The following is a 13,422-nucleotide window of genomic DNA, read 5'->3' as shown; positions in this document are numbered from 1 at the left end:
ATTCAAAAGGCAGAATGTTATCTTCCAAGCCAGTAAACATGCCTTTCTTTCTCTCACTCATTATATATCTTACACATCAAGCTGTATTTTGACCTCACTTACAAAGGAATACATTTGGAGACGCCGCATCTCTGTACACATATTGGCATTGCTAAGTAAAATCCAGCCCATGCTACCTTTCTCTTCCCTGGTCCCTCACACACCTGCCAAGAGGAGATAGGTTATCAAATGAGCCTCCAGAAAAGCATTTCCAGAAAAAACAATGTGGCTATCTTCTGTTTTTGCTTGTGCTCATGCAAACCTCCAGAATCCAGCCCACTAATTCAAGTGGCTAACAACAGCAGGAGCTGTATTTTTGACAACTATGGGATGAGATCGCTTAAGTAAGCTTTTATTTTTGATACAGGCCTCCACCATTACTTCTTTTTACCTGCTGAAATTAACTGGCAGTATTTCATCATTAACTTCCTAGCATAGTAACCAGCAAATTCAGCTAGCCTCAGCTGAACCTGTTTACCTCTTAGATTTCATCTGTTCCTCTTAATATTGTTGTGAGCATCAAAGAAATACTTTATTTTCCTCTTGGATGATTATTCTCTGTTTGCAGTCTCCCACTGGCAAGTAAACACTCTTAGACAAAATAAATTGAAACTTTTTTTAAGCCATCAGATATTCCTTCCACCCCACCACCCTGGACTTTCTTTTGAGGGCATGGCACAGCTCTGCATGGAGGCAACTAGTTGAAACATGAATTCTTACCATGGTGGATCCGAACAAGGCTATCAGCTTTCCTTCTGTACACCAGCTGTCACATTAACGTGCACACTAGCCTTTGTGGTCACATGTACCATGATACTCTCTATTACCCTTTTGTTTAAGGGCCTGAGCCACAAAAATCTTTGTGCGTTAGGTGCTGTAAACACAGCCCTGCTTCAGAAACCATGGCATCCGAGGAGAACAGCATAAGGTAAACAGCGACAGACACCTACAGCTGGCCTGGAGAGTACAGGCAGAAAACATGGTGTTGCTCAGCAGTATTACCGCAAGTGATGCAATCCTACAATCTGCAGTTAAAACACAACATTACAGTACTGCTCCTCCTGTTGTCAAGTTAACTGAAACATTGCGAACTTTTCCTTGTCTGCCTCTACACAAGCATAAGCATCAGCTGCTGGAACAGATGATTCTCCTTCTCTAAAGGCTTCAGCTAGTGAGCTTCCTGGGCTCCGGAGCTCTGCAAGTCACCAGAGTTATCTGAAAACTGTCCCAAGCCTCCTGCAAAGGTAGACGTTCAGTGATGACGCTACAAAATTTTCAGCACTTTCCACGTCTCATGAGGCCTGGGGTACTACACTCGCACTTGAGATCATCTGCTTTAAACCAGCTAGGAATGGCAGTGGTTAGCAAAAAGAAAAATAATGACAGAGAGTTAACCCAACTCTTTGAACCATAGTTTTTGATTCAGAGTCACTTCAGCTAGATTCAGGCCAAATCCCACACATGTACCCTGCCTCCACCCCTGAGCAGAAGCCCTTGGAAACAAACAGTAGGTTTGGTAGCGGGTAGAAGTCTGCTGCTCCCTGGCTAATGCACACCAGCAGATGCGGGGACAGAACCCGAACATGCACCCAAGCATTGATTCCATGCAGACACAGCAAAAAAGGCAAGACCTGTCATCACAGAATAACTCAAGTCTGTGCAAGTAAAACAATGGCTGTGATTACTTCTGTCCTTCAATAAGTAGAAGACAGAGGTCAAGCTGCCACTCAGGGACTTACAGATTACTTTTCCAGCCCATCGCAGGAGAAGCACGCTGTCCTGTTTGGAAATCAGCTATCTCTGGTTCTGAAGTCTCCAGATACCAAGAAGGGTGAAATCTCATCTTCTTTCTTCCTATATCTTTCTTTATACAGGGAACTGCAACTTCCAGGTAGCCATTGCCTGTAAGAGGAATTCTCTTCTGCCCTTCCTCTCTCACTTCCTAGAGCCACTTGCCTTCTATTTATTCCTCTTAGAACTGAACATTTCTCACAGTATATAGATGCATGCCTCTCTTCTGCTCCCCCCCCCCCCCTTGTAAAGCACCACAGAATAACCATTGTATGACCTGGCCTAAAAGGCAAAGGACACTTCCTTGACCTTCCTCCTTAAACAGGTAACAGCTGTGGCTCTAACTCAGCTTAAGTCAGGCCACAAGATTAGTGTTTTTCAAGCAAGATAACCACTCTCAGCTGCTTGAGAGTTGCTCCTTTTCCCCAGCATGACCTGGAGAAGGAGGCAGCTATTGAGCCCCCACCTGAGAATTAGGTGCCTTTATATTAGCTTAGGCTAATTTGAAGCATCAGTGCAGCAAGTGGCTTGAGAAGTTAAGATGGTAACTTCAGGGACTGAAATCACAGCATTCAGGGGTCTGAAGCCGGGGAATGTATAACCCCAAACTAATCATAGCATCTTTAGGTAATTTCTCTCTTCTGGTAATGACTCATTCATTTATAAACTAACGTCAGTCACTTTTCTAACCTCATTGCCAATAAGCAGCAGAGCAGAAACACTTTCCAATCAGAAAATGCTCTTCAGCGTAATACAGCTTTTTCAGTCGCACTGTGCTGGGGCCTAAAACTTGTGAACTTAATGAATGCACAGACGTACACAGTAAGCTTCCTCCATGTTACACTTAAATCTCTTGCCTGCAGTGAGCAAACTTACAGAGGGAGGCAAAAACCTGATAGGATTTAAATATGTGGTACTTGAGCAAAGCATCCCTGAAATCCTGTGCAAACTGTGTTGCTAATGCTGCTCTTTCATATTCAGAAGTGCAGATGATGAATCTCACTACTTGTAATTCTTCTTATTTTAACACTTGGAGCACCAATCTCACGCCAACAGCCCCTCACCTCATTCTGCTTCTCAGCAGCCACCACTGTCCTTAGCCAGCTACTGCCCTGACCCAAACATGCAGAGAAAGACATGGAAAATCATACTCCAGCGTGTGACTGCAGTGCATTCTCCTTCACTGGCCACCTATTGCTAGAGTAACATCTGTGGGTCACCACACCGCTGTTCCTATGAGTGGCTGCTGCTGTTCTGTCATCAGAGCTGAAAAAAAAGAGCACCCTTTCCCCGCTCCATTTCCTTTGCACTTGGTGAGGAAACGACTTGAGTGGGAGGAGAGAAGGGAGAGCAAACACAAAACCACAGAAGTAAGCAACTAGGAGCGGAGACCAAACTTTATGTCTTTCATATACATGCAAACAGCGGACTCCAGTTGCAGCCGGCCCATGTTCTAGCCCCGCTAATTGTACCGTCACTCAGAAGTATCTGTGCAGAAGCAACTGCTTGTCACCATACTGAGCTAGGTTATTCCCCAGCCCCTGGTCTGAGCACAGGTATCTTTACCAAAAAACAGTATGTCTTTTATGTACTACGGAGATGGAGTCTGAAGCGCTACAGCCAATAGCTGCAATAGGAGGGTTTTGATTTCTCTTAGGTAAATAGCTCTCTTTAAGTAAAACAAGCTAGCCATTTGTAGCTGTTTCAGACCTGCCCTGGTACAGTAAATATGAGAGTGACCTTGATTTTTCACATCATTTCACCAGGCTATAGCCTTAAAGGGACTTACTGTGCTTATAAAGCTTGAGAGAAGAAAAACAGACAGCAGGAAATCCTGTGACAGGCTTGTTTTGGTGATCATGTGAGAAAGACAGTAGCAGGAGAATAAAAAAAAAAACACCAAAAAACCCCTAAACCTAAGAACACCTGTGGCCAACCTGCAAGTGGGGAGACTGGGACTTTCAAGCCTTTCACTGATCCTCCCAGCCTTACTGAAACAACTCTAGCAGCAAGTGTAGAGAAGGTAGGGATTAGTTTAGGATTCAGTGCTAGGTTTAAAAGAAAAAGGTTCCTGGATGTTTATGTCAGGAGTTCCCAGATGACTTCAGGTGGTGGTACGTGGACTGGTAACGAGTGTATTTGCACACCGCCTCCTTTCTGCAAGCCCTCCTGAAAGCACGCGGGAACTCCAGCTCGGACACATTTGAAGAGTATTTGTTTCCAAACCAGAAAGTGTTGCTTTTGGGGAGGTCAGCCCCGGGCACGGGACCGCATGGCACTGGGTGGTATGAACGCCCACGGAAGGAAGGTGTGCTTGAACGGGAAAATTATGGAGTAGAGGGGGTGGAGGGGAAGAGGAGCACTGTTCTCCAAAACCACGTCCCTCCAGAGCTGATGTGGGGAAGGGTGAGGTGAGCTGCCCCAGCGTGGGCAGGACACCTGGGTCAGAGCTGGTGGTCAAGCCCTGGCCAGCAGCCCCGCCACCGCAGCTCTGCTCCTGCTTCCTGCCTGCACAGCACTGCCTGGGCCACATCCAGACGGCTGCCCTTCCCTCTGTGGGGAGCACTGACACGCTTAGAAGCTGCAGCAGCCTTGGGAAAATGCTCTTTTTTTAGAAGTGAATTTGCATTTACCTTCTTTTCCCTGTGTTTTGCTTGCTCTTCTGTGCAACTGCCATTTTCCTAAAAGAGGGATCTCTGTTTCACCATTCACTGCTCCCAGGGCTCATCCCCTCACCTAAGGCCATCATCCTGCCGTTTGCATTGGTCGCACTGGCAATCCTATCCCCTTTCCACATCTAAAGGGAGATTGTAACTTTACGCAGGGAAAAGAAACCTCTGCAAATTAGGAACTCCTAAGAAACAAACGCCCTTTTTCATGCAAGTATCTCTAACAGCGATGAACAAGGGAAAAGCAACGCAGAAACGACAGGGTATGGTTAACAGGTGGCCCAAAGCCCAGACTTCAGGGTGCTCTGAAGGTCTCTGGTTGTTCCAACAATTAATGGTGAGCATGGCAGCCAAAAACCTTTTTATTTAATTTTTCTTATTGTTGTTAGTCTGTGCTTAGTGGGACTTTGCCAACCAGTTCCCTGTGGTGTTTTACCACGCTGGACTATGGCACAGCTGACTGGTGAGGACCAGAGCCCCTCACCTCTGGGGTGGCACCAATGGATGGAAAACCAGTGCTCCTCACCCTGGTACCTGCCTCTGGCTGCCTTTCACATACTTGTCTCTGATCTACAACACCCCTAATGGATTAAGCCCTGTCTGTGGACAAAAAGGTTCTCTCCTTTCCATCCACCAAGACAAAAACTGAGATCTGCAGAAGGAATAATTACCGCCAGTCCCCTGTCTTTGCCTTACAGGAGCTGTTTTCAGAGAGGGGGGACGGGACAGAAGGGACTGGCTCAGCACTCAGTTGAGATATTTGATTTTCCACCACTCAGACATGAACGACCCAAAAGGAAGCAGCACAAAACTTCTCCGCCTCCTCGGGCCATCGACGACTTCTCTTTGCTGGGGAAAGCCTCCCTGTCAGGTTCTTTGCAAACAGCCCTTTGTTACAAATATTCTTGGGCCCAGAGGCAAATAACTGGGCATGTTTTATACACTTGGTTAATAAATAAACAGAGCCCTCCTGTGACGGCCTTTCCGATTCCACACAGGGACACAGAGGTCCTCTCGGAGCAAGGCCAGCACCATGCGCTGGAGGCAGGCAGGGAGATGCTGCGGTGTCACAGGGAAAGGGGCAGATCACTAACTTTGACAAGATAAAAGAGGAGCTGGCGTGTCTGCTCAGAGCAAAATAAAAAACACCAAGGGAAATGGTAAGAAGGTTTCAGCAGAGAAAACCCTAGGGAGACTCCAGTCTGAGGAGATTGTTTAGGCTGAAATATAGGCTTTTCTGTTTTAAATTAGACCCCAGAAAGGGAGTTATTTTGGAATATACAGTGTGCATCTTCTGTTGGATGCACCACGGGCATAATGCCGGTTTACTATCCTTGCTCTGAGGTGATTTATACACAAAGGAACTTTGCTTGAGTTTTGTAAAACCAAAAACCAACCTGGCTTGACTATCACAGAGATGGGACAAAGCCAAAAGCTTTCAGCTGAATGTCTGTTTTCTTCCAAGACTCAGTGGTCTGGGTACAATGAAACTGAGATTCAATTAATCCTGGTGTTGGTTTTGCAAAAAAATTACTGCTGAATTTTAGTTCTGAAAAAAACAACTCTAAACTCCAAGTGTCCTTGGGAAAGAAAGGAACAACTGCTTAAAATAGCATGCCTTGAAGTCTGCTTTCCTCCACAAAGTCTTCTGCAATGTATTGCCTGTTTTACAAGCCTGCAGTCCTACCAGGTGTGATCATCATCACTAAGTGAAACAGAGCTTGGACTTTAGCAATGAACTTGATGGTTTCACTCCAGTGCCCAGAAGAAACTTTCCTCCTCAAACCATCTAGCCATCCTGCTCTTTACCTTGGAGAGGCAGAGTCAGTAAAGCAGTGAATGTTGCAGGTAGGATTGAAACAGACTGGCAGAGCAATGAGGCTCCCACAGCTGCAAAAGCAGTCAAGTCTGAGATAGAGATGTTTGTGCAAGTCCGGAATGGCACAAGATTTTGAAATGTAAGTGCACTAACACTGTTATACAAGGACGTAACAGATGCCAATTCACTGAGTAAACTAGTAAACACAGCCTATCCCTGCTGTCATTACTACTGCCTCATTTAAAGGGCAGTTTTGGCCAGAATGACACATACTCTGAGTCACAAGATGGGGAAGAGGTTGTGACGCTGCTCGGGAATCTACCTTGCTTTGGCTCCCTGTCAGCACGGCTGGAGGACTGATACTTGTCATGGCACGATGTCCGCGTGGGGCAAGATGGATCCACTTTAGCCCCCTGCATCCCTCAGGACCCGCACTCAACCCAGCTAGGCATGTGCAAGCCAGTTAAAAACCACACCTGCACACAGCCTCGCTATATGTTCCGTATGGGCAGCTGACAACATGTGCGTAGGCCTTTATGCCTGCACATTTTCTTGCAGCGCCTGAAACTAGACTGATAATGATAAACACCTCTTCAAACTGATGCTCAGTTTCATTCTCTGTTATCCAAACATTTCATCAAAGGCCACTTACCTACAAAGCAGACATCTCAAATCAAGCCAGACGCGCCACATACCAAAGCCTTTTGAAAACAAGGAACTAAAACTACATTTATCTGTTAATAGTGCAGGGGTGACAGCCATTATTTTATATCTGCAATATTTTGCAAATTCTAAAAGACTTAAATCTCATCAGGTGATTACGCCATTAATTAGTGAAACGCTGTCATCCCTGGGGTGCAACACAGCAGCTGTTTCAGCTGAGCAGCAAAGAAAAGCCAAGAGGGCAAGGCGGCACAGTTGTGGTGTCCCCAGGAGAAGGTCTCCTGCTCCGAGTGTCCCAGCGCTGCCACCCCACGCTAGGGAACTGCTCTGGTCCCAGCAAGGGAGGACCACAGCTCTACCCGCCACCGCAACCACCCCTTCTCCCAGAGGGTAGGAACCCCTCTTCCACCTGGGTGCATCAACGTGGGCTCTAAGAGAGGGCTGTTGCAGCCTGAGCCCTGCATTCCTCAGGACGTGGGTTTTCCCGGGAAGCTGTTCATACATGGATTATCGACCCAGAAGGGATCTCTCTGGTCATTCCTCCCTCTGACCTCCTGCAAAACGGAGATCACAGAGACTAGCTCAATGATCTGCCCTTCAAACCGCAGCGTAAAAAAGAAAAGGAAAAAATAAAATCCCATGAAGATACCCCGTGATGCAGCGGCTATCGCAGCTTTTTGATCGGTTGCTCTGTGAACAGGGCTTCATTTCTAGTCTAAGCGTGTCTGGCTAAAACTGCCAGCTGCAAAGCCCCGCTCCTGCACCGCGAGCTGGGCAGAGCAGCCCTCCCTCCGCAGCTTTGGTTCCTCACGCAGGTGGCTCCGGACCACGGACCTCCACGTACATCAGGCCCAGGCCGACTCAGCTAGTGATAAATGACAAGACGAAAGACTACGGTGACCGGGGGGCAGGCTGGGACTGCTGTCCCAAGCGAGGGGGAACGCTTGGAGGGACACCAGCCAGGTCCTCCCCGCGCAGGCTAAGGATGCTACGTGAGAAACGCTTTGCACCACAGTGGGTTTTGCACCACAGGCTGAAGGTGGGTGGGAGGAAGGAGGCTGATCCTCTTCACGGCGCTCCCCCCTTTTAGATGACAACTCTGACCACAGTGCTGACAAAAACTCTGACATGGCCGGAGCAGCCGCCCGAGAAGCGGCTGACAAAATGGGGACGGGGCAGGAGAGCCCCTGCGCGGCCCACAGGGAGCGGGGGGAGCGATGCGAGCGCGACAGCGCCAGAGCCGCGCTGCCATCGGGGACGGGGAGACGACGGCATGGCGGTGTGGGCCTCGTGGGCCAGAGGACCCTACCTCTGGTTCCCAGTCTGCTCTGGGGTCTTTCCCCTTCAGTAAAGGCCTCGGGACCGGGAGCTTTAACCTCTCACAGCGGCTGCGACGTCCTTTGTCATTTCGGCACAGAGCCAGCGGCAGGGCCTAGGGTGCACCTTTCCCCCCCCCCACCCCGCCAGGCTCCGGCTGGTGCTCACCCCCTTGCGATCCTTCTGGAAAGCGCCGGCTTGGCCTGACAGAAACGGCCCTGGTGGGACAGAAACGCTGCTGAGGGTGGGACACCCGGCCAGGGCCCCCGAGCTCTGCCAGCAGCGCAAAACCAAGTCTGCCCGCCGTTCCTCTCACAAGAAACTGGGCTGAGGGAGGCGGTTCGTCTTCAGGGCACCAGCAACTGCAAATGGCTCACGTTTAGCCTGCGAGCAGCCGTGGGACTGTCCTAGCTTATGCTGGGCTATACGGTTTCAGGTCAAGAAAGAGCATGGAGTTTGTTTAAAGACACTTCTGTCTTCCACCTCTGGGAGAAGAAAACAGGCCTATCATTTACGGGAAGAGGAAAGGCCTTATATTGCTCCGAGAACGAGCAGGATCCCACACAACTTTCCTCACTTGAAAGGATTTGGCTATCACATTCTTGAGACTAGTGTTAAACAAAAAAAAAGAAAAGCAAGGAAAAGAAAAAGCAAGTTGTTAATAAAATATGGGGATGACCTGGGAATTTGTTCCCAAAAGCCCATGATAAAAAACCTCCAGCTGAGAGCCGATCTCTACATTATATTCCCCAGTGCTCTGCCTCGTCTTTTCTTAAATGCATGGGGCACAGGGCTTCTGTCACTTCTTTGGCACGCCTGCTTAGAGTCTGAGAGGTTTTACTCCGAGGAAGCTTTTCCTTCACATTCAGCTTAAATGTGCCATTTCTTGAAGTCATCCCCTTGTCTTTTATACTCTAGCAAGCAAAACAAGTGTAAATTAAATGGAAGACACATGAAATCTTTGTAAAGCCCTATGTTTCCCCTAGCATGAAAGTTCCATCTCTTTGGAGTGGAATAGGTGTTTACTCTGTGCTGTATTTTTCCCCATCAGAAAATGAAGAATAATATAAATTTTCCTCATGACTTGAATTTAGCTTCATCAGCAGCCCCCTGCTGATGTAATTCAACCCAATGAGATTTTTCTTTTTCTTTTTGTCTTTTTTTTTTCTTCCTGGTGAGCTGCTGCCCCTTTTCCCCTCCTCCCATCAGTTCAGGCATGGAAAACAAGGGAGGAATTAGACAAACAGAACACACTATCTAACAAGCTGCAACTTTAGACTGGGCAGGAATAACATTTAAAATATAAAAAGCAAATTTTATCAAGCCTTTTCCTCCCCAGAGACTGCCACAAAAATATTCCTTGTTTGTCGCTGAGAATAAACCATTTTTCTCTTTCATTTTTGCTTTCTGTCACATATTTCATTTTGGCTGCCCCTTCTGTCTTTCAGCTAGGGACCTAGGCTGCTAATGCAGAATCACAGATAGCTCAACAACAAAATGCCTGTATTATCTTTTTTTTTTTTTTCTTCTAGTCTGCCAGGTAATTGCAACTCTAAAAGCTTTTGCATATTTACCACAGAAACATGTCTCTCCTGGAGGATGGGACTGTCATCAGGTAGAATATTTCATTTAATAAGCCTCTTCTGAGGTATAAACTAGGGTTGGGGATTTTTTTCTGGCCTCCTTCAGAGCAAAGGACAAGCAGATAAAAATCAGCTGCTGCAGTGCTACACTGTCAAAGTTCCTGTTCCTGTGGAAATTAACTCTTCCCAAGCTCAGAGCTCAGGTGGGTTTTGCCACTGTGATGTTTATGAAGTAGGAAAAGGGTCTGTTACCAACTCATGTCGGTTTTTTGTCCCCAATCCTCCCCATGTATAAGACAGATTTCTTCCCTATTTACAAACAGAGCAACTACCCTGCTTTTCTGTAACCCATCTGATGAGCTGTGGATGCTGCCAGGACTGATTTTCATTAAATCAGTCATCAAGCAGGATCACATTTTCCCTCTTTGCCCCTGTTTCACAGAATTACAACAACAAAAACATGGCCTGAACATTTGTAAATTCAGCTGTCATCTAAAGACAAATTCCCTTCCCGCCCCCCTCTATTTTCCCCCACCCCTGTGGTAGCGGTAGAATTGCTTTTCTTGATCCTTGAGATGTTGAATCAAGCTGACTGGTACCAAAGAGAGGGTCTGAGGAGAACATCTACAGAGAGGCTTTGTGTCTTGGAGTCAAGACAGAGGGAGAGGATGACCTTCCAGGGGTTATGAAAAGAGGCTGCTTTGCTGAAACTGTTCAACAGGCTGAAGAGGGATATAGCTGGTTCACACATTTCACTTCAGGCATGCCTACACAGAGGTCAGAACTCCATCCTAGCACATAACATACCTGTAGTTAAAAGCACTCTGAGTGGGAATCAGCTCTCCATGACAGGTCCTCAGTCCAACACCAAATTACTGACAGTACTTATTCATCCCTGCCAATAGCTTCTCACATGGAGAAAGGTGTTTCCAGCCTCGCCAGGCTGTCTGCTTGCCTGCAGCAGAGCTGACAGGACCCAGCCAGAATCCTTGCATTGACTCTAGCAAACTCTACAGCCTGTGTGAAAACTACTCCTTGACAAAGCATCTTCTGCATCCGTATAGTTTTCCTGTGGGCCAACCTTATTCTTGTAAAGTCCCTGGTTTCACATCCTAGTAAAAACTGGAAGACATATCTGAAATATGGATGATTGTTTAGGTTAAGGTCTTTCTGAAACAAAGAACCTACTTGTATTTACTTGGAAAGGAAAGGTGGACTCTCCAGATACCTCCCGTCTTCTGGAAACAGTCCCAGAGAGACCAAAGTACTGACAGACATGAAAAAAGCTTTCTAAATTGTAACTGGCAAACTCTAATTTTACAACATTTTATGGTTATTTACAAATTTACAATTTTTTTTAATGCAAGTAAACTCCAGGAGATTAGGATACCATTTTTTTCTATCACCAACAAGCCATTCTAAGAGCCATCCCAGTTTAGGGTTAAGGCATGACTCTCATTCATTTACAGGAATGTAGGAAAATTTCCATAGGTAAAATACTTCTTTTAGTAACTTTACATGAGCCCAGTATCTTACCTGTAATATCTGGATTGAAGGTAGGTAGAACACACAGCTTTAGACACATGGCTAGCTGAACCAAAGTCTATGACCTTGACCCTATATGGCTGTCGGGATGGGTCTACCAACATGATGTTCTCTGGTTTGAGATCAGCATGAATCAGTCCCAGGCTTTTCAGCTTCATTAGGGCAGTTGCTACCTGCTGGAGAATTGGTCGAATGTACTTAAGGGGCAAGGGACTGAATTTGTTTTGTTTTAGGAAATCATAGAGGTTCTGCTCCAACATTTCAAAGACCAAGCACGTGTGATTCTTGTGCTGGAAGCACTCATACGCACGGACAAAGTTGTAGTCATCCGCACTTTCTGTGCTCAGACGAGCCAGGATGCTCACTTCAATCTGGCCTTGCCGGGCATAGGAAGGATGGTTCTTTAGGATCTTGATGGCCACAATCTCATTAGTGCCACGTTTCCAGCATTTGACTACTTGTCCGAAGGTTCCACGGCCAAGAAACTCTAACACTTCGTACGTGTTGGTCATGGAACAGAGCACCTCATGTTGCACCAGCTGGTAATCCCCTTCGCTGTTGGAGCCACTGTTTTTGGAGGTGGCCGTGGAGGTGGTGGCGGTGGCTACAGTGGCCCCACTGGCATTGTTCTGAATCATTGGTGGATGCTCTTCGATGATCTGCACGCTGCTTGTGTTCTCGATCTCCTCACTCTTGCGCTTAAGTCCACATTTTTGGTAGGTGTCCAGAAGGCTCACAGTGCTGCGACGCATCAGGTTGTGTGGCCCGCCCAGTGTTTGCCCAGACACTGCAACCACACCAGAAGTGCTGTTGGCGGATGTCACCACGATGTGCCCCGTGCTTGCTGGGAAGATGATGGTCTGTTCGTAAGGGATGCTCGGATTGGGGATCTGTAGGGAGGCGTTGACGGCTGCTGCGGCGGCTGCTTGGGAGGACTGCACGTTCTTGCTCTGGCTGTAGACTTTGCTGTGTGTGCCGTACCCAGTCATATCCCAGTTCGAACTCGGCTCCACTTTCAGTTTCTTCACGCTACAGAAGGCACTTGACTGAAGGGTGTGAGGAGAGAAAACTTGCACATGCGAGGCCATACCTGCAATACAACATCAGAGTGAAACCACAGTGTCAAGATGCCTTCCCCAGCTTTTTTCATTTGTTCAGTGGCAAGAAGGGAAAATGGGATACAGATTTCAGATACAGCACAAGCACACACACAAAAAATCAAGTTCTTCCAGAAATATGTATTCAACACAAATAAACTATTATGCTCTAAAATAAATCATTACCCCTGATGGAACAACTACACTAACAACCACCAAGATTCCTGCTCTCTCGCTTTCCCCCTTCTCATTTTTAATAACAGGAATGTAAATGTTATTTTTACCTCCACTGCCTAAAGAGACTCCTATTCCCATTGTCTCCAGGAATATATCTAGCTCTCAGGAAGAACTCATGTCAAATACTGCAAAGTATTCTGCCTATGGAAGCCAAATCTCAAAACCTCAGGCTCATCCTATATTAAACAGTTTGGTGGATCTGACTTAAGCCCTCCGTTTATTCCCATAAAACCACTGTGTAGCTTCTGGCCTGCAGGGAGCCAGGATGGGACCAGGAGATGATACACCGTGACAAAATGGAGGTGCACGGACAAAGTTGAGGAGCCAGGACAGAAGCAGCAGATGATGTTTCAGGTTGCTTGCCAAGTCTGTGTGTGGGAATCGTGCACAATGCTGGTCTGTGCTCAGGGACACTGGAGATGGGAGTTACACAACATGAGCCTCACTGCGTGCTCTCAGTTCTCTCAGATTTATGAAATTGTGTTCATCTATTCTTATTCACAGTGACAATACCATCACTGGAAAGCAGATCCCCTGGAAATGAACGGCATTGTTAATGAAGAAACGTACAGATTAGCATGTGGCAGAACTAGGTCCTAATATAACTTTACTTTTTAAGAAAAGACAAAAACCTATTTTACTGCAAGCTTCCTTGGTTCTAG

The 13,422-nt window shown here is 46.8% G+C and overlaps 1 protein-coding gene across 5 annotated transcripts in view; it reads right to left on the bottom strand.

Moving 5' to 3' along the window:
* HIPK2 (homeodomain interacting protein kinase 2) overlaps window positions 1-13,422 on the bottom strand; it is a 132,159-nt gene that overhangs the window by 75,940 nt on the left and 42,797 nt on the right. For all 5 annotated transcript variants that reach the window (XM_075051722.1, XM_075051720.1, XM_075051723.1 and 2 more), the window contains one exon: window positions 11,418-12,516. In XM_075051722.1, coding sequence (XP_074907823.1) covers window positions 11,418-12,516 — 1,099 coding nt within the window. Of the gene's footprint in view, window positions 1-11,417; window positions 12,517-13,422 lie in introns of those variants that run through there.

The sequence above is a fragment of the Buteo buteo genome, chromosome 19 (genome assembly GCF_964188355.1).
Source record: "Buteo buteo chromosome 19, bButBut1.hap1.1, whole genome shotgun sequence".
NCBI classification, from domain to species: domain Eukaryota; kingdom Metazoa; phylum Chordata; class Aves; order Accipitriformes; family Accipitridae; genus Buteo; species Buteo buteo.
Note: the sequence above shows the minus strand (reverse complement) of the source record. Positions and strands in the feature narration are given on the sequence as shown.